The sequence below is a fragment of the Lethenteron reissneri genome, chromosome 9 (genome assembly GCF_015708825.2).
Source record: "Lethenteron reissneri isolate LAM-NWPU_2019-01 chromosome 9, ASM1570882v1, whole genome shotgun sequence".
Taxonomy (NCBI): Eukaryota; Metazoa; Chordata; class Hyperoartia; order Petromyzontiformes; family Petromyzontidae; genus Lethenteron; species Lethenteron reissneri.
This window is the reverse complement of record NC_083787.1, coordinates 4,356,310-4,376,125: the sequence shown is the minus strand read 5'-3', so window position 1 is coordinate 4,376,125 and position 19,816 is coordinate 4,356,310. Positions and strand designations below refer to the sequence as shown.

At 45.0% G+C, this 19,816-nt stretch overlaps 1 protein-coding gene and 1 non-coding gene across 2 annotated transcripts in view; both read left to right on the top strand.

Moving 5' to 3' along the window:
- The window catches only part of LOC133340327 (uncharacterized), a 74,533-nt gene extending 55,316 nt beyond the window's left edge, over positions 1-19,217 (top strand). Inside the window, exons 4-5 of the mRNA XM_061548467.1 lie at positions 932-1,120; positions 19,150-19,217. Of these exons, the coding sequence (XP_061404451.1) occupies positions 932-1,120; positions 19,150-19,158 (198 nt within the window). The 3' untranslated portion in view covers positions 19,159-19,217. The remainder of the gene's footprint in view (positions 1-931; positions 1,121-19,149) is intronic.
- LOC133340506 (U6 spliceosomal RNA) lies at positions 8,016-8,121 on the top strand. The gene has a single exon (XR_009754907.1). It is a non-coding gene; the product is annotated as a U6 spliceosomal RNA (small nuclear RNA).
- Positions 19,218-19,816: the final 599 nt, after the last annotated feature.

The following is a 19,816-nucleotide window of genomic DNA, read 5'->3' as shown; positions in this document are numbered from 1 at the left end:
TAACCTTCAGCCACAGCACTCTAAACCAAAACCAAGTCGCAAGTCACATCAGAGGGCTTTAAATGTAATATATATTCATGGAGAAAATTACTTCTCTGTACTTGCAAATAGTGCACTTCAAGGGAAAAAAAGTATCTTATGCAGTTTGAATAGTAACCTAATTCATTAAATAACACATCAGTCCTTATCCGAGTCTCTTCACAGCATGTGTCCAGACAAAAATCTTTTTAACAGGTAACCACCAGGCATATGTAGAATAACCTCTACTTGAAGGATGGCCCCTGATGGAGGAGAGGCATTTATTAAGATGATGGCTAAGTCTTTTGAACAAGGATATTCACTGTACTTCATGGAAATGATAACTCAATATCCGAGTACAAATTATCTTTCCACATGTATAAATCATTCCTGAACTTTAAAATATTAGCATTCCCCCCCATGCGTATATCATTTAATCATAAGCTACAAAAGAAGACAGCAGTAAATTGTGGGAAAACGTGTTTACCGAAATGCTGTCTATAACATTTTTTTTGGCCAATTCAAGGTGGTGTTATTTCCCCACCCATCTGCTTAATGATTACAGAAACTGCATGTTCATTGCCATCAACTACAGCAATTAACATGTCCAAGTAATTGACCGATAACGTAACGTAACCGCATCGCAAAAAAACACATCAACACGTCCAGCATTGCCACAATGCCCTATTGGATCAATACACACCAAAATTGTGACTTTTTAAAAAAACAATATAATTGTACGTTTTCTCCCAATGAAAAATTGAACGCAAGGAACCTTTGCAAAGAAATGTATTGAGCCATTGACCTTTGCAATGAATATATTTTAAACGCTATATATATATTTTTTTTGTACAAACGCTGCAGATGAGTAATGTTTTCATGGGCTTCCTCCCGTGTGTGCGAGCGAGCGCAGGCTACGGAGGGCACGCACGTGCCAGGATTCGCCAGACGCCAGCCAGGGGATTGGAGTCACTTCCCAGGGGCTCCCCCAGCAGCAGCAGCAGCAGCAGCGAGCACGCACGCCGCCACGTGCCAGGCCTCCCGACTCGCCGAGCGGCAGGGGGCAAGGCTCAAATCGAGGGAGCTCAAAGCAGCGGTACAGGTAACCACGGGCGGCAAGGATGATGAGATGAGGTGGCACGAGGGGGGGAGGTGGTGCGCTGGAATGAGGAAGTGCCGGCAAATTGCGGACGGGGCCTTTGAATTATTCAACACGTTCATTCAACCGTCTAACGAGGTAATTAATTCAATAAATTATTCATTCGCCCGTTCGCATCTTCTGTTCGCGAATTCATTAATTGGGAGAAGTTGAACGTTATTGCTCTCAACAGCTCTTTTTTGGTTTCAATTGTTGCGCGCTTTGCGCGCGGGGCGATTGCAAAGCGGCAATATTGCTCGCTGCCACAAGTAATTTTCGCGAGGATTTTGAGGGATACTCGGGGGCAAGACCGAGAAAAGGCGTGAGCTCCAATGCGCCGTGTATCATCATCATCATCATCTCTTTAAGAAAATATTTAAACCAATTTTCTTCCCTTCTACTCAGTCATGGGCTGAGCCAGTGTGCTTTGTACATTGGATATAAGTAGATGCGGCTGGGAAACGTCGATTTATCCTCAGGCTGCAGCCGCCGTGAAAAGGGGAGAGAGACGGGCGCAGCCTGTACCAAAGAGTCCACGTGCTTGCAAACAAAGTCCGAGCAAGACCGATTACCGAATGCATCAAGAGCGGCTATATTAGAACGAGTCGCACTCCCCGTTGGCATTTTGCATCGGGCAGCATGTGTTCAAGTGTCCAATGCGAAATCGATACCCGTGCAACTGGGCCTCGTGTATCCGGTGCTTTCACCGTGACGCCCGGGCCTTGCTGCGGTCAGCCGTGGCTCAAAGCGGCGCGTCGCTGCCAAAGGCAATCTGGAGGCGGCACCTGTACATCACCTGGAGTCGCCATCGTGGCGCCAGCGGCCACCACCCTGGCCAAGGGCTCACCCCACCCCACCCCCACGTTTTCACGCCATATCGTCACGCACAGGCGCACGTGAAAGACGCGAATATTTGTAGCGGCTGACTGTTGCTGCTGTTCTTTTGCTTTGCTAACCCCCGGGTTAGTGCTGCACCCACCGTGCAAAAATAATAATAATAATACCCCACCACATCAATTTTTTGAGTTAGCAGGAAGAAATTGTGTGATGGCATGAAATGTAATTTATTGATCAGGTGTATAACAATTCAGCACTCCACCCACACTCACTCCTGTTCAACTCTCACATCCTTCTCTCCCCCATAATTGGATCACTGTGTAACAAAAAAATAGTTCCTGGGTAGTAAGTGTTATTTCATAATTGCCTATGCCTCAAAAGTACAGAAAATTGCTATTATTCCCCACAAACTTTGGTTTTGTGACCAGGACAGTGATATGTTGAAATGTACCTATTTTCAATGAGAAAACGTGGTGTGCATTTGTGTCCTTCCTTCACGTAAAGTCCTGGTCACAAAAGCAAAGTTTGTGGAGAATAAAAGCCATTTTTTATACGTTTGAGGCATAAGCAATTAGAAAATAACACTTACTACCCATGAACAAAAATCGTGCTACATAGTGAATTATCACGATTCAAGGTTGCGATTTGATTCAAAAACTGATTCTTTTTAGTGTCGTTTTATACCTTCCTTTTTGTATTTTTTTCTCATATTTCTCTCTATTTCTAATTTGTGCAGGGTTGCTAGCTCCGTTAACCTGCCTGTAATATTGGCATACAATTTACACAAACGCTAAATAATCAATGATCACACGCGCGATTATATGCATGTATCGCGCACGCATTTAAGAATCAATGTTAATTGGTGAATTTATGCATCGTTACAGGGCTATTAATTAGGTAGAAGAGACTCTTTGAGTTTCAGAACTTTCTTGCAAGAGGGTTTTGCATGACGATGTTTTGGCAAATTCCATTCACGAGTGTTTGCATGGTGTAGGAAACTGAACACCCGAATAAAAAACACACACACACACACATACATACGACGAGTTAGCACCTCAAACTCTGCGCAGGTGCATTCAAAAATGCATCCCAAATATCCAAAGAAAACCCAAGCATACGAGCAAATAACACTCGAGGCTCCGCACAGATGGATTCAACACGCTTGCATTACCGCCACCTCCCACCCACCTCAACAGCCCACGAGGTCCCACACTGCGCGTCGGATCGCGTGCGCGTGCGTCACCCGCACCCGGCTCAATTACACCAAAACACAGTTGCTTAATTGCTCCTCTGTGTAGCCTCAGGGTTGCAGCTTTTCAAACCAAGGAAAAAACGCCGCGTGGCAGCCCGTGACCTCCGAACGCGCTCGAGAACGGGCAGGCGGGTTCGAGACGACAGGGAGGGAGGCAGCGTTGCCACCTTGCACAAGGCTCTCCGCTTTGCTCCCTGCTCTCGCTCTCTTGGCCCCCGGTGCCCGGGGCATCTCCACAAAGGCTGAGCGCCGGGGGGTCCGTCCGTTCGAAGGCCCTTTCGCGACAGCCGTCCCACAAGAGCGGCCCAATACGCGTGCCCTTGTGGCGACGGGAGCGGTGTGTCCGGTGTTCGCTGATCGCGGAGTAAAACAAGCGTCAGCGGGGCACAACGCGAAGCGACTTTAACGTGCTAATTTATAGAGTTGGCGAATTGTTGAGCGAGTAAAATGAAATAGGCTCCGTTAGCAATAATGCACAATAACAAATCATACATTTCGATTTAAATTTCGATTTAAAGCTTTCGTGACTGCAGGGATTCATCTTATTGGTTCTTTCGGTAAAGTCACGTAGAAGGGAAGTAATAAAATAATAAATAATAAAACATAATAAAATAATTCTCACAACGTTTCGGCCACAACGCAAGCAGCCACCCTCAGGTGAAAACCAGGTCTGTCGAGGCGACAACAAATCATAGTATGCACTACCGACAATCATCACTGTCAAAGTCAAAGTGCTTTTCTGCTCAAATGAGCGTTGGGGCAGCGTTCATCTCCTGTTGACATCCATGAGCCAGTGGTGGACATTCCACATTCCTAGGGTGGGCACGGGTCTACCCATCGCACAAGCATCGTCGTCATCATCATCATCAACAAACACTGTTGACTTCCCCACAACGTTGAGGGTTAATGGGATGCGTCAACCCCCAGCCAGGAGTTGAACTTACAACCTTCCAGGTCTGAAGTTTTCGTGACCGCAAGGATCCATACTCTTTGGTTCTTTCGGTAAAGTGACGTAGATGAAAAATAAAAAGAATAATAATAAAAATAAAATTAAAATAACTAAATTAAATCACGACGTTTCGGAGGCAACACAAGCTTCCGTCATCAGGTGGAACGGCCACAGCAAAATTACTGTAGTGAGCACTCACAGTAATTTTGCAGTGAGTGAGTACTCACAGTAATTTTGCTGTGGCTGTTCCACCTGATGACCTGATGACGGAAGCTTGTGTTGCCTCCGAAACGTCGTGATTTAATTTAGTTTATTTACATTTTTTTTATTTTTCATCTACGTGACTTTACCGAAAGAACCAAAGAGTATGTTACAATTTTCCGCTTGCGAGTTGCTTACTCTTGCAGCTGAGCCATCCAGCCGAACAGTCAGTAACGATGCCTTGATGAGAATGGCATCTCTTGGTTCGTCGTTAGTTAATCTCTGGTTAGATCGTGTAGGTTTCATACCAATGCTCAGCTATACCCTTCGCCACCTTACAGGGCCAATAAAAGCATCTTTTTACGTGGGCAAATATGCCAAATAATTAGATGTTTAATGAAAACTGGAGGAATACTGGCGATTACATCCGGCTTATCATGCAAATGAGCTTCCTGACCGAACCGGGTTTATTTTTCGCAACGATGAACTTTTTTTTCAGACGAGAGAGAGATCAAATAATGTGACTGAATTCAAGTTGAAGATTGCACTCTACAGTTTTGTGAAAATGAACATTTTGGAGGAAGCATGAACAATTTCGAATTGGCGCATGAACATGAACAGTTGTACAAAGGCAGCCACTGAGTTGCAAACAAACCCCAGAAAGATCAAAAGATTAATACATAATCTGATTTCAATAGAAAAATACGTAGCTACTTGACACTGCAGCAATGCATCACAGGAGATAGCTTACTTCAATAAGCAGCAGCAAAGCGTCCCTTTTAACTTGATTATGTCATGTCCTCACACTGCCGATTGATTGAACATATACTGCCTATGTAGATTACTGGTGGAAAGCCTGTTGAGATTCAATGGCTCCGAGGGAGGTTTCCAGCATAATATTTTGGTTTAAATAAAAATAATGCATTTCATAACAACGTAGTGCAATATATCAGAGTGAAATGTATGAATTGCGATCCTAGCGACTCAATGTTGAATCAAAAAAACCAATTCGTAGAAGAAGTGGATTTGGATCGGAGCCGTTGAGGTTTGTATTTTTAGTTTTTTTTTACAACATCCAATCAGCGTGTCGGTGATGAAATGACCCACGCTGTGCAACCCCGAGGCCTGTGGCTATGGTGTGTGGTGGCAAATAATGCTTCATTTTTTATTATTATTATTATTGAGAAGAAAAGACTTTCAACCTTTCCGACAATAATGCGGGGAGGTGTTAAGATGTCCGAACACCAAATAGACAAACCGACGACAAGGCATCAAGTCTGCGGCAACTGCACATGCGTGTGGTGTAACATGCACGCAAATACGCTTCAATAATGGACGCATTGTCCTTGAAACTGATCGGCCTCCAGCCAGCAGACGGCCTCTTGTATGGCTTATACAAGATCGCCTGCCTCTGCCACAATGCCTTCGTATCCGCCTGCGCCTTCGTACCTCTCTTCATTATTGACAACTTGCAGCTCAGCACACGGCAGATGCCTGCGCAGCGCGACTACTCACGACCTCCTCTTGATACCAAGATCCAGGATGGTCATCGTGTCTATGCGCCGCTTCTCGGTGGCACCCGCAACAGTCTGGAACGATATCCCTCTGCACATTCGCAGCATCACCTCAATCGCCTCCTTCAAGAGGGACTTAAAAACTCACCTCTGTAACCACGCTTTCGAGCGACTCTGAGCTTGGCTCCGCACCTCTAGTTGCGGTCGTTACGTCCGCAAATTTGCGCGCGTTATAAATTGCATTATTATCATTTGTCTCATTGGAGACCAAAAAACGTCAAAAGGCAAACAGCGCAAGGACGATGCAAAACGCCAAAGAATGATTAGCTCAGGTTAAGTTATCTATATCATTGCCGGAAAGGGTAAAAACATTTCTTTGCTTTTATTATCATCTTAATACTCCCAAAAAGGGTCCCGTAGCACCAAGGGCAGTTGCGTTTCTCAACACGTGGCTTGGGAATCTCTTAGATTGACTCCGTCTTAAATGATTGCTTGAAATTTTCTTTTTTTAGAGCATAAACACTGGGGAGACAAAGGCAATTACGCAAGAGCATTGGCCAGATTTTTCCCATCATGAGAAAAAAAATGGCTTTTATAGGTGCTTGCTTAAAAACCCTGGTCCCATTCATTTATAGGCCAAAGCCAGGATCTTTCTTGAATAAAGCACTTTTACTTTTTTTTACATTAAGGAAACGACATTTCGCACAATCCAGCTTAAACATTGAACGGCGGAGACGGGGCCATCCTAAGCCTCGGGCCACTGCGACCCAGTCTGCAGAATATTCAACCGCGTTTAACAGCCACAAATTGGCTTTCCTGCACATTGTGATGCCGTGGGAAAAAAATCCATTGCGGGATATGAATTCTAAAAGGCAGCTGTGCAAGCCTGAAAGCTAATAAAAGGTGGAAATAAATAAATACATTTTTCATACATCCCTTTAGAGCTATGCAAGGTAGGGTTGGTTAAACATATCTGGTTAAAGGGTACTCTGGTAATGGATGGGTCCATTGGGAATTCGAACAATGGCATATGAAACGACAAAAGAAAAAGGCAAAGCAGAGGATTAAAGAGAGCTGATGGAAGGCGGTGGAAGGCAGTGCAGTGAATATATGCAGGACATTTGACAGCAGCGTCAATCGTTGACATGCTTAGATATTTACCCCGTCCCGTTTAAAGTTAGTTTTTTTTTTACTTTTTAAAACAGCCAGTGATGCCAGCGGTGTTTCTGAATCATTCTCAGACGGCTGGGGACAGGCATACTCGGAAGAGAAATGTGATTGTGGTTACCAAAATGTGAGTTTAAATTCAGATTCGTGTCAACTCACCCTATAACTTAACGTGCTTCGAAGGCAGAAATTAATTGCTTACGTAAAATGTCACAGGAGCAGTCACGTGACTGATAGACACAGAGGCATGGCAAGAGCTATTCTGGATGTGGTGTGCCAGGTGCGGACATATTGTCTGGGTCCCTGACCTGGGCACACACACACCAGCTGATATTAAACCCTGGGTTTAACGGAACAACTCTCGTGCGTACTCTTAGGTTTTTTCGGTAAAGTCACGTAGGTAAAAATAAATAATAAAAGTGAAAATAATATAAATAATCATAGAAATAAAATAATAAATCATGACGTTTCGGGGCCTCGCTTGATACAGTAAATCTGGCTGTGACGGTCCCACCTGATGACGGAGACTTGCGTTGCCTCCGAAACGTCGTGATTTCGAATTTTATTTCTATTATTATTTCTATTATTTTTACTTTTATTATTTATTTTTACCTACGTGACTTAAGAGTATGAATCCTTGCAGTCACGAAAGCTTCAAATCTAGAACCCTCGTGCGTAACGAGCTCTTGTTCCTTCAAGCATTCAGCGGATTTGCTAAGTTACGACATCGGCTGCATTTGAGGGGCTTTTACTCGCCATTTTGTTGGCCAAAGGTAATAAAGTGTCGTTTCACAGATGCTGTTAACAAGCTCTCTTAGTGTATTTAATTGTGGGTGTAATGTGAACCTCATTTGCTGACCAATCAATCCACAGTGGACTCGGACTGAGAGCTAAAGTGGCCTCTTGGTTATTTATTTAGCTATTGAAACTCCCTCTAAAGTACTTGATCCGGCAGTACATATACTAAAATTGGAACGATACAGAGAAGATTAGCATGGCCCCTGCGCAAGGATGACACGCAAATTCTAATGTGCGCTTGATTTTGCAGAGCGGGCGCTTCGGATTAGACGGCATGCGTCGAAAATAATAAAGAGCGGCGGTTGATTTGTATCGGCTACTTTTATCAGAGTTTGATTGGGTGTATTTGTAAACCATCGCGCAAAACTCCGATCATCCTCGGAGCAGCAGCAGCAGCAGCTTTTGGCCAACCATCGAACACAGGTCGATCCACCGCAGAGCGCTTTCAGATGCGCTTCTGCAGCCATCCGCTATTCTTTCCGATATTAGGAAGCCACTGGAGCTATGCACTTTTAAATACTAGATTGGAAACTGATTTCTATAGAACTGCTTTTTGTGGTTAGTTTGTTGTCCCTGCCCCGCACATCCGATGATCACGGTTGGCTACGCACGATCCAACGGAAGTTCAACAAACGTAATACATATTATGCGCAAATCACTCACAGGATAAGCAAGGCTTGGGCCTAGATAGTCCTAGGATGGGTGACCAGCAAGCACGCCAGGTTGTCACGGGCAGCTCCACGGCTGTGCTACGTTGCGTGCAAGAAGAGGGCAGTGCAGCAAACTCCAATGTTGTACTGTGCTTCTAATGCTCCCACGTCTGTGCCTCCCCTCCTTCACAAAACCGCACTGACCAGCGTGGCGAAGTACGGTCACGTAACCCCTCCGTCCCCCGCCACCCGCACCGCATGGGGAGAGGCCCTCGACCGGTAGCGGTGGATTTCGACCGAAGGGTCACCGTGCGTGCACATCGACAAACACGCGCGCGCGTTTCCCCGGCTCCTATACCATTGCAGGTGGCACCGCACCGCATGCTGAGGGTGTACTTCCTGTGTGGCAGCAAGCTCCCGGTGCTCGAGCCTCAGAGAGCGGAGCGGCCAAGTCACCAACGTGTCCAGGCGCTGCCACTCTCCGACAAGCGGAGGGCCCCCCGGCACGGACACGGCGCCACGTGGTCTCTTTCTCGCTCACACTCTGGGGCCACCTGACGACTCTCCATGCTCCCCCGCCACCCGCCCGTCCACCCCGCAGTTGGCATGACGAGTCAGGTGCGCTTCTGTGGCCGTCCAGAATGTTCTTCCGTTCGAAGCCACTGGAGCCGTGCGCTTTTGAATCGTCTAAATTGACAAGCGAATTTCTTCAGAACTGCTTTTTTTTGTCTTTAGTGTGGTGTACTTCCCCCATGGCTCCGATTAGCAGGGTTGGCTACGTACGGTGCAAACGAAGTTCAACATACAGTGTCGGCTCATTGGGGGAAGGCGGCTACAGAGAAATTACTTTTTTCAGGGCCATCCACCTCTTCAATTTATAATCGCCTAGTTCAATGATAAAGGAGATATAGACAAGGGAGACAATGTGGCGGAGCTTTGAGAAATGTGGAAAAAGATAGGCGTGTAATGAGATCTGAGACGAGATACAGATGAGACAGAAATTAAGTGAAATGAGAGAGATGTGCACAAGAGACGGAGATGGAGTGAGACGAGACAAGAGAGCTGCTGCACACAATATAGAGAGGAGAGGTATTCAGTCGTTAATATTTAATTTGACCGGCTTTTTACGCTTCTTCGTATATCTGAATCCAAGTTTATATTTTTTCCACCGATACATTTCTTGTGAACCCGAGGGTCATTGAGCCTGCTCGAGGCCCTAAGCATGTGATTTGCTTGTGGCCAGCGCCACCACAGCGTGCACCCCTCCACCCCATCAGGCTTAACATGCAGCGGTTAGCAATATGGAGAAGGATTGGGCAATTCCTAATTTCGGGGCATAGCCACTCAAAGGTCTCCGTGCCATAATTCATAATACCGGTTTTTGGGGTTGGCTCGCGTAAATATAACTGTGTCGTTCACCCACCACCACCCTCTGATTAGCACGATTGGATACGTACGGTGCGAAAGAAGTTCAACGTGCATACATTCCACCCGACACAGCCAATTAGTAAGGTTGGTCACGTGAACAAAGCATGCCAATTCGCTATTCAGCACATCGTATTGTTCAGGTGACAAACCTTACGAATTGGCCACGTGTCGGGTGATGGTGGGTTAATGACACATTAATATTTACGCGATCTCACCCAAAAAAACATTTAGTACGAATACCTGTGGTCGCGAAAGCTTACGTGTAAAAAAAAGACTCTGTTGCCACAAACAGAATTCTAAGGATGTGACATCGATTCCATATATTCATCGCCACCACCACTATTGCCATCATCACCGTCACCATCATTACAGACAACATCACAGTGTACATTTAATTTTTTTCCCCCAGCGACAAAGTGAAAGTCCGTGAAGATAACGCAGAGGGGACATGCGGAGAAATTAGACAGCAAAGTCCGAAACGTCACACCACACACGAGGATGGAAAAGTACATGGGCCATAATTCTTTAGCACATTCATGACGGCTAAATAACGTGAGCATTGATGGAGAATTGGGCAAAAAAAGAGAAACCACGTGGAGATGGAAAAGTGCGGAGTGCAAGCTGCAGAGAAATGCTGACGGTGGTGTCAGCGTAAGGGGAGGCCTTCATCCAACAGCAGATTGAGAATGGTTGGAATGATGAAATGACGATCTGATGATCGTAGCATTATTTTTTTAAATTAGAAAAAAAATCCACTGTAACCCTGCACATATAATTGGAGGCACAAGTCGATACGCTGCAGTGTCAACAGTGCAATTGATGTTTTAATATAGTTCACCTTCTAAGATACATTACGAATTGTCACAGAACATTGCTAATTTCATTTTTTATTAATTATCGTACTGTTATTTTACCATTAGTGTTATTTTAAGGTGACGAGATTAACAAGAGAAATTTAAGTTTTGTCCTGACACCTCTTCGTGTGTGTGTGTGTGAGCGGTAGTGTAGCGATTAGCGCACTGCGCTTTTCATTCAGTGCCCCGAGTTTGATTCCCGCTCACGGCCAACACCAGTGATGAGGATCTGAACCGGTCCTAGACCTGCCCTAGGTCGACTTAGCCTAAAAAAGAGTACCTGGTGAGGTGTGTAAACATAGTCATCGGGGAGACAAAGGCGGCCGGGAGGGGTGCAGGTCACCCACCCATTCGTGTGCCATTCCGGCCTTCATAGGTACTCGCTAACAGCACTTGCCCCAACAGCATACAGAGGCTATACGGGGAATCTTTGTCTTTGTTTGGTACAAACGAACTGGGTGACATGCCCTGCAGGCAAGTCACACATTGAAATCGCACGTATTTTTTTTCCGTTTCTCAACCCATTGTGACCTCCAGAGATAATAACACGAGAGATTAATCGAGGGAGCCAAAGATATAGAGACAACACAACAGGGAGAGGCGGAGGGGGGTGGGTGGGTGGGTGATGGGGAGCATTGATGAGTGACAAAAAAAACCCACCATAACTGTTTGTGAAAACAAGAAATGAATATGTTAAAAAGAGTGGGCAAAGCGGAGAAATGTTGGAGAGAGCAAGCGTGAGATAGGGAGAGAGAGAGAGAGATATTCGCCAAGAATAAGGGTCTGGCTCCACCGTGGCTCCCTCCCCTTGGCTGCAAAACGAGACTCTATCCGTCTCTGTGGTGAGACAAGCCATTGATTTTGTGACAACAGTGGACAAAACATATGGCAAGAGGGCGGCTAGCGTGGCCCGGCAAAACACGGATGGATGAGACGCGCGTAGCGACGGATATGTCAGCTATCGGGTCTGTGCCGTGGCTTTCCTAAATCCCCACGGGGTCCGCGTGAGATCCATCACGGCGAGGGCTCGGGGGGTGCTGCTTTATTGTATATTGTTCCTCTGTATATCATGAAGTCTGTTGTACCAAGCGCAGTTGAATATAATCGGATCACAAAGCTATGCACCCCCGTTGAATACAAAGGTGGCGGCGGTGGCGGCGGCGGTGTTCCACGTGTCGACACGAGCGTACGAGCGAGCGAGTGAGTGCGCGCGCGAGCGAGCGTACGAGAGAGCGGGCGGGTGGTCGGGCGCGTGGCTTAGCAGCTCTTGGCAAGAAAATAAAGAAAAAAAACAACGGCGATGCCTGCTGCCATAATCGGTAATCACGTGTCCGCAAAAATGTAATTTTTTTTTTTACAGCTTCAAAGAAGCTGTGTCCAAATGCGATGCACGAAAGCGAATTATTTGTGTGAATTGTGGACGATGGTGGGGGGCAGAGGAGGGGGGGGGGCGACGATTTCTAAACGGTCTCTAATATCTTCTGAAATGTCAGCCAAATCCATTGCTCAAAATCTCATAAAATGAAAACTTGCATTATGAGAATGGATCAAACACGATTTCGAATGTAGAGTACATATCTCAACAGTGGTTTAGCAGGTTAAACCAGTCAATAAATCTACACAATTTTCCATCTTCTCCCCTTAGCAAAAATCTATAGTAGTTTTCTGAAGGGCATGGTAATGCATGGTTTTATAGAGACAATTTGTATTTGCCATTTTTTTACCAATGAATAGTCAAAGGTCACAGTAGCCATTGATTTTAGACAGTGTTCTTAGCAAACTAATTTGTCACAATTAAAAGAATAATTGAATTTTTCATGCACTGCCCTGAAGTGCATTTTCAATTTTTCATTAAAAATTTCACTTCTGTAATTTTGTTATTATTGACATTTTCCCTTGCTTATTGCCACCCGCGCACTCCCACGTCGCCAACACGACACACGCCATGTGTGCGTAACCTTAAACAAAAACATTCACTTCTCGCCAATCCACGACACGTTTATGAATGCGTGCCGCCTCCAAAGTGATTTAACACAGGACTTCCTGGCGCTTTGTATATATTTTTTAAATATTTGTTTTCAAATCCGTGGAACATTCCTCCAAATTGAAATATTCACAACACGATCCTCGAAACCATTTTGAGCACATGCGCTATATACAAGAGTTTCAAGTTTGATGTGTTTTGTTACGTGAACACATTTCCAGAACCTGCTGTACGGCGGTTGAATTAAACGCTCTTTGCAACATATTTCGCAAGAAGAGACGTGAGATTAATTTAGCGTCATCAGAGTGGTTAAAAAGATGTGTTGTAATTTGGACAGAGGACGCCGCACACAGATATGATTTTCATAAGAAATTATAAAATGATCTTATGATGCCACCGTGAATGACGCGAGACAGAAACCCTGTTTCACATGAGAGATTGGGTGGGGATGTAGCAGAGGGTTGCACACGGCAAAAAAGACCATGCGATTAACTACATCGTGGAAAAAGCAAGGAAGGTTCCATAATTCTATCCCAGATCAACGCCAACCCACGACCACAGAACACACTGAAGCAACCTAAATTGATCATTAAGCTCCTCCCAACAGGGTAAAGCTGACCACTCACCATCCAGGCATGTGGGTTCTACTGATTGGTCAGTTTGTATTCCTGTTGGGAAGTTGCATGGACAGCTCAATTTAAACTACGGTGAACAATAAAGCAAACAACAGCATGAGAAATAACAGTAAGATACAAAGGTAACATTATAGTGTCTACAAAATATTAAAATGTATATGAAAGTGTTCCATAGGCGTTGCGTTGCTTTTTAATGTGTTCATGTTCACTCCAGCGTTTGTAAGTCCTGCTCAGACCTCAGACACACCAAGACTGCTATTTGATGTTTAATCGGCGAATCTGCGACCAAATTATCTTGAAATATCAGACACAAAGGCTGAAACAAAACAAACAAAAAACACCGCCCTGTTGTAACCACAAATAATGGAACAAATTGTTGAGCCCGCGGCAGGTCTGAAGATTCGGTGGGGACGAGAGGGGGGGGGGGGGTAGGAGGGCCAAGTTAATCTTCTCGGTCCCCAATTGAACGTTGCAATTCCTATAAACCCCAATCGCTCGAGAGATGAGAGGTGCCGGTTTTTGGGCCCCGTCAGATTTCGAACCCGAGTCCTGTGCGCGCGCATCATTTATTTATCTGCAGTTTTGTCATGGCCTTTCGGAGCGAGGCGGAAAGGCCAGCCCAACTTTCGAAAACGATCTGAGAGGCTCTCTGCGAGCCCCCGGCGCTTTGGGGCTGACATTTACCGACAGCGACCAATCTTGGATTTGACTTGAGCGGCAAGCGAGTGTGTGTGTGGGGGGGAGCTGAGGCTACATTGGTGGAGGCAGCTGGAGAGAAAGAGACAGAGAGAAATAACGAGAGCCCAAAGCAGAGAAAGACAGCGAGAAATAATTATGAAGCCGAATATAAAATAGGGAAAGGAACAATTAATTTACGCGTTCATGGCCGCTGCCGTGGTTGTAATGGTTGCCGGCACTGGACTTGCAATCCAGAGGTATAATAGAGGGTTAGGTCGCGTAAATATATAAATGTGTCGTTAAAACCCGCCACCACCCGACACAGCTAACTAGTAAGGGTTGTCACGTAAAGAGAACGTGGCCAATTCGTCACTAGTATAGCACTAGTGTGTAGTGTATAGTGTAGTGTATAGTAGTGTAGTGTATAGTGTAGTGTAAAGTGTCGTGTACTAGTACAGCACACCGGTGTGTTGGAGAGCCAAGCCACAACATTTACAATCTTGAGTACGACGTTTCACCAGTAATTACAACTAGCTTCATCAGGCGACAGCCAGATTTGTGGAGAAGTCCACCTGCTTCGTTCCTTATATAGAGGCGTAGATGTGGTGACCACACTTCTGCGGGGGGATTAATGGGTCATTAATCCCCCCCCTCCCCACAATGCTCAATAATGCAGCTGTACTAGTGACGAATTGGCACGTTCCGTTTACGTGACAAACCTTACTAGTTGGCTCGTCGGGTGGTGGCGGGTTTTAACGACACATTTATATATATTTACGCGATCTAACCCCCCAAAAAAACCCCTCTATTATGGACTGCGAGTTTTATCCAGGAGGTGTAAAGCGCGAAGTGATGAGAGCCGGCTCGGTTAGAGAGCTCACAGCCCTGTCGTGGATGCCGGGGGTGGAGAGGAATTTGTTTCGTGCGTGGATACGAGCAGCTGTGACGCACTGACAGAGGTGCAGAATGCCTAAGGTGACCTTACGAGCCACTCCGCTCTCCGTCGTATGAAGATAAATTGTCCACGTGTGCTGCGGCGCATGCCACACATCAAATATTGTGTGCGCGAACACATGTGCCATGCAAACATTGTGCATTTTTAATGTGCAAAGTAATGTAATTATGCAGGGCCCAAAAAAAATCCTTTAAAAATTCCATTCCAATTTTATTAGCATTTCACTTCACTCAAAAAATAAATTATCGCCTGTTGCAGATGCGGTGGCGCAGTAGCGGAGTATGGCACCTGTGAACATTGAACCCCGATGCACTGGCCTCGACCAAAATCGCTGGCGAGCGATATCTAAACCAGTCCTGAGCTTACTCCACACAGCAACACACTGACCACTGCGTGGTGAAGTATGGTCAACAATCCCCGTGGACATGACGGAGGCCTTCGTACAGCAGTAAGTCAACGACACGCTGTAATGTCTGCATGTTGAGCTTCTTTAGCACCGTACGTAGCCATCCGCGTTAATCGGAGGTGCAAAGCATCAAGCTACAAGTTGGTTAAAATCGCATACATATGTAGAACCCACTTGTTAATGATTACCGCCCAGAGACGTTGCAAAAGCTATCGCACATCGGAGCATGGTGTGCAAGGCGTGCCTTCTCATCAGCAGTCAGCGGCAAGTTGCGTATTGGCTGTTTTGATCATCGAACACGCTTTATTGCAAGCACACCCAATGAAACTCGAATAAAAGCAGCCCAGAACAATCAACAACTGCTCTTTATGGCATTCGAAGCGTGCTGCCTAAATCGTCCTCTCTGTTACAATCAAGAGGCGCACGAGATGGAGCTGCAAAGGTAAAATAAATAACAGAGGGGCCTTGCTTCGACACTCATTCCTAGCGCACTGTGGATAGATCGGTCAGCAAATGTTGGTTCACAAACCACCCACAATTTAGATAATCTAAAAGAGATTGTAAACGGCATTTGTGAAATGAGGAGGTTATTACCCTGAGCCGACAAGATGGTGGCTAACAGCCTCTCTGGACATAGGCAACGGGGTCACTTAGCAAATCAGCTGAATGCGTTACGGAACAAGAGCTCGTTAAATTTTGATTTAAAGCTTTCGTGACTGCAGGGATTCATATTCTTGGTTCTTTCGGTAAAGTCACGTAGAAGGGAAATAATAAAATAATATAAATATTGTTTTATATTTATATAAAACAACATTTTTCATTATATTTATATACATTATTTTATTATTTTATTATTTCCCTTCTACGTAGAAGGGAAATAATAAAATAATAAACATATTTTTTATATTTATATAAAACAATATTATTATTATTTTATTATTTTCTTTCTACGTGACTTTACCGAAAGAACCAAGAATAAGAGCTCGTTACTTGAAAGCCAGGGTTTGAGTTCAGCTGGGAATGTCTCGGTCGGAAAGCCAGGACATATTTCCTCTCCCAGCGCACCACATCCAGTATACGTCTTGCCACGACTATGGCTCTTAGTCATGTGCCTACCCCAGTCTGTATGTAAGCGTGTTGAACGTCTTTCGCACGGTACGTAGCCGCACCCCAGCACACCACATTTGCGAAGGCCGTTGTTCCGAGACATGTGCCTACTCCACTCAGAGAACATTTAGTGATAAATAAAGCCCTGATCGAATCTGTTAGACCTGTCATATCCACATGCTCATACAGTATTACGCATTTACAAAGCATTTGGCAAAGATACATATTGTTGTATATGTGGGATTTGGTACGTAATATCACATATTGGGCAGGAATAAGTCACAACGGTTGATAAACATTTTAATTGCTCGAGCAATCATCGTGAACCACCATGGCCTTCACTGAAAGTCAAGCAGATCTAAATCTCGCCAAAAGAGTTATTTTGCTTCGCATAGTAAACGTTGCCTTCAATTGAAATGTAACGGTAAAGTTACGTGACGTCTAAGATGTTCAGATGACTCAGGGGTCACAGCACCGAGCTTGGCACCGCTTAGACCCCTGAGTTGAAGTCCGATTTGACGATGTCAGCCCGGTCACCAATAAGTACACGCAAACATATACTCGAATAAAACTTTGTTTATCGCTTGCCAATGCAATGAATGTTTCTCTGAGTGGATGGAAAAGAAAGGGCTATTTGAGGAGAACTCAGAAGTTGTTCAACACTATTCCCTTCCTACATTCTCTGCTCTGCAGCGCATCACACCTTGAGTTTCATTTGAAATCAATTAAAAAAGAGGGTGAAAAAAAATCAACATTAAAAAAAAATTCCGTCGACTGTTCCAAGCCAAATCTTTAGACATGAAACACTGTCAGTCGGTTCCTTTAGAGCCCAATCCAAAGGTTTGTGCAATCATGCATCGGTGGTCCTGATCACACGCTCATTTTTTTTTCAAACGAATCAAAGGACTTCTAAGAAGACGGCGAAGAGACAAAACATCTGATCGTCGTTCCAGTCTAAACTTTTATTTCTCTCCATACGCCACGGCACAACTGAACACTTCACACTTCCAAATGTTTAACGATCACAGACGTGCAGTACCCGAGTGTGCGTGTATGAAGCGAATAAAGCCCCCCCCCCCCTACCAAACCTCGCTCGCTGCGGCGTTTGGCTCTCTTAAGACCCTTGCTAACCAGTCGCGTTGACAAACAGCCACGGTCACTGGAACACTCGGAGCAGGCCGTAACTCAGCAGGCACAACCGTGCGGTGGGAGACACACACACAAATCGCTTCCATTATCAAGTTCCGTTGTCACGAAATCCAAAGTGATAATTAAGTCACGCTCGTCAGAGGACGGTCAATGACGGCGGTTAACAGGATTCGAATCCAGATCTCAGTTTTGCCAGCACAGTCCTCTGACCTCTAAACCTCTTTGGCACCTCGTAAATAACATTAGTAGCAACATCTAGCAGCAGATGGGAATTATTTTGTTACAATATTGTACAGATTCATCATCATCATCATCATCCACGATCTAGCCACACTTCTTTGATGAAGGCCTCCCGAAAGCCGTCACCACCTGCTACGGTCTAGGGGTGTCACAATCTATCTTGCCGATCTCATCGCTCCATCTCCTCGGTGGACGTGCCTGCCGGGCGCATTGCCTCTCTTCCACGGTTAGTTTCGAAACGCTTGCCCTTCCCAAGCACACTTTGCTTGAGAGTCGATACGATGTCAATAGGCAGGGAGAAAGAAAGAGAGCTCATGTAAATTATAAACCATTAAAGTCAACTTTTCATTAATTTGGAAAACGACACATTTTTTATTTTACCAGGTAAGGCCCACTGAGCAATATATAGCTCTTCTTCATAAGCGACATGGTCACAAATGATAGCTCAACAAAAGTGGCTTATCACGTGACATTTTCTAGCAGTAAAATAACTCTAAACGCAAGTTACAAAATGTGGAGGGGAAAAAAAATCGGAGGACCCAGCAAAACATCCACGCAATCACGGGGAGAGAGACACTCAAACTCCAAATATACAGCAGGCGTCAGGGTCGCGATCGAATCCACGACCTCCTGCATGTAAGGCGAGGTAATTAACATCTCGCCACCGTGGCGCCCCAAAATACACGTGTTGGAACACATCAGGGTAAAGACAGGTTTCCACTCGGAAAAATATTTGTAGTTCTTTTTACCATCTCTTTGATCCATAATCGGTCCATTGATGGCTTTTAACGCAAAAAAAACGTTGCGTGTCCTCTGAGAAATCAATGTTGAAATAAAAAACCCAATTATTATTCTAATTCACAAAGCGCTATGCAGTCAACTTCCATTCACTGAACTCTGCATCTGATTTACAAAGCGCAGGGCTTACATTATTTGATTATTTGCTGTCATGTACACAATTAATAAAGCCAGCAGAGTACAGATAAGCTGTCACATTCATTATTCGTGGAGGGTAAAGAGAGATTTGTGCAGAATCGCATTGCCATGCCCTAATGCGTGCCATTAAAATGCATTTGAACGCAACACTTACGTTTGATGTAATCTTTGAAGCCGAATTAAAAACCAAGAAACATATATTACGTAACTCATTTCGCCTTTACCCCCCCCCCCCCTTCTTGTAATTCGACAGATTTGCTGAATCCACACAACCGCGTGTCTCAGCAAAGCGCAACGCACTGCCAATTATTTCACTTTCACAGGGGGGTAACCAGAGTAGATCCATTGGCGCCAGTGTAGTCTCCCCATCAATCGGTGCTCCACCAACCACAACCTATAAATAGTTCTAGATTTGAAGCTTTCGTGACTGCAAGGATTCATACTCTGAGGTTTTTTCGGTAAAGTCACTCCCAGTCCCGCCCACTCCCCCCCCACCTCCTCTACCTCTCCTCCCTGGCTCCTCCCCCCCTCTTACCTATAATAGCCCTGTTCTTAGGTTTTTTCGGTAAAGTCACGTAAAATTAATAAAAGTACAATAAAATAAATAAACGGAGTGGTAGCTCCTGCAATCTCTCATTTACTTGATACAGCTGTCGTGGCTGTGACGGTTCCACCTGAAGACGGAAGCTTGTGTTGCCTCCGAAACGTCGTGATTTTTATTTTATTTTACTTTTATTAATTGTAATGTTTTACCTACGTGACTTTACCGAAAAAACCTAAGAATATGAATCCTTGCAGTCACGAAAGCTTCAAATCTAGAAATATAATAGCCCTTTGTTACAGCAGCTCTTTTGCCCACTTCAGCAATTGTTTCTTGCTGTGGTTGTCCCACCTGATGACGGACGCTTGAGTTGCGCCCG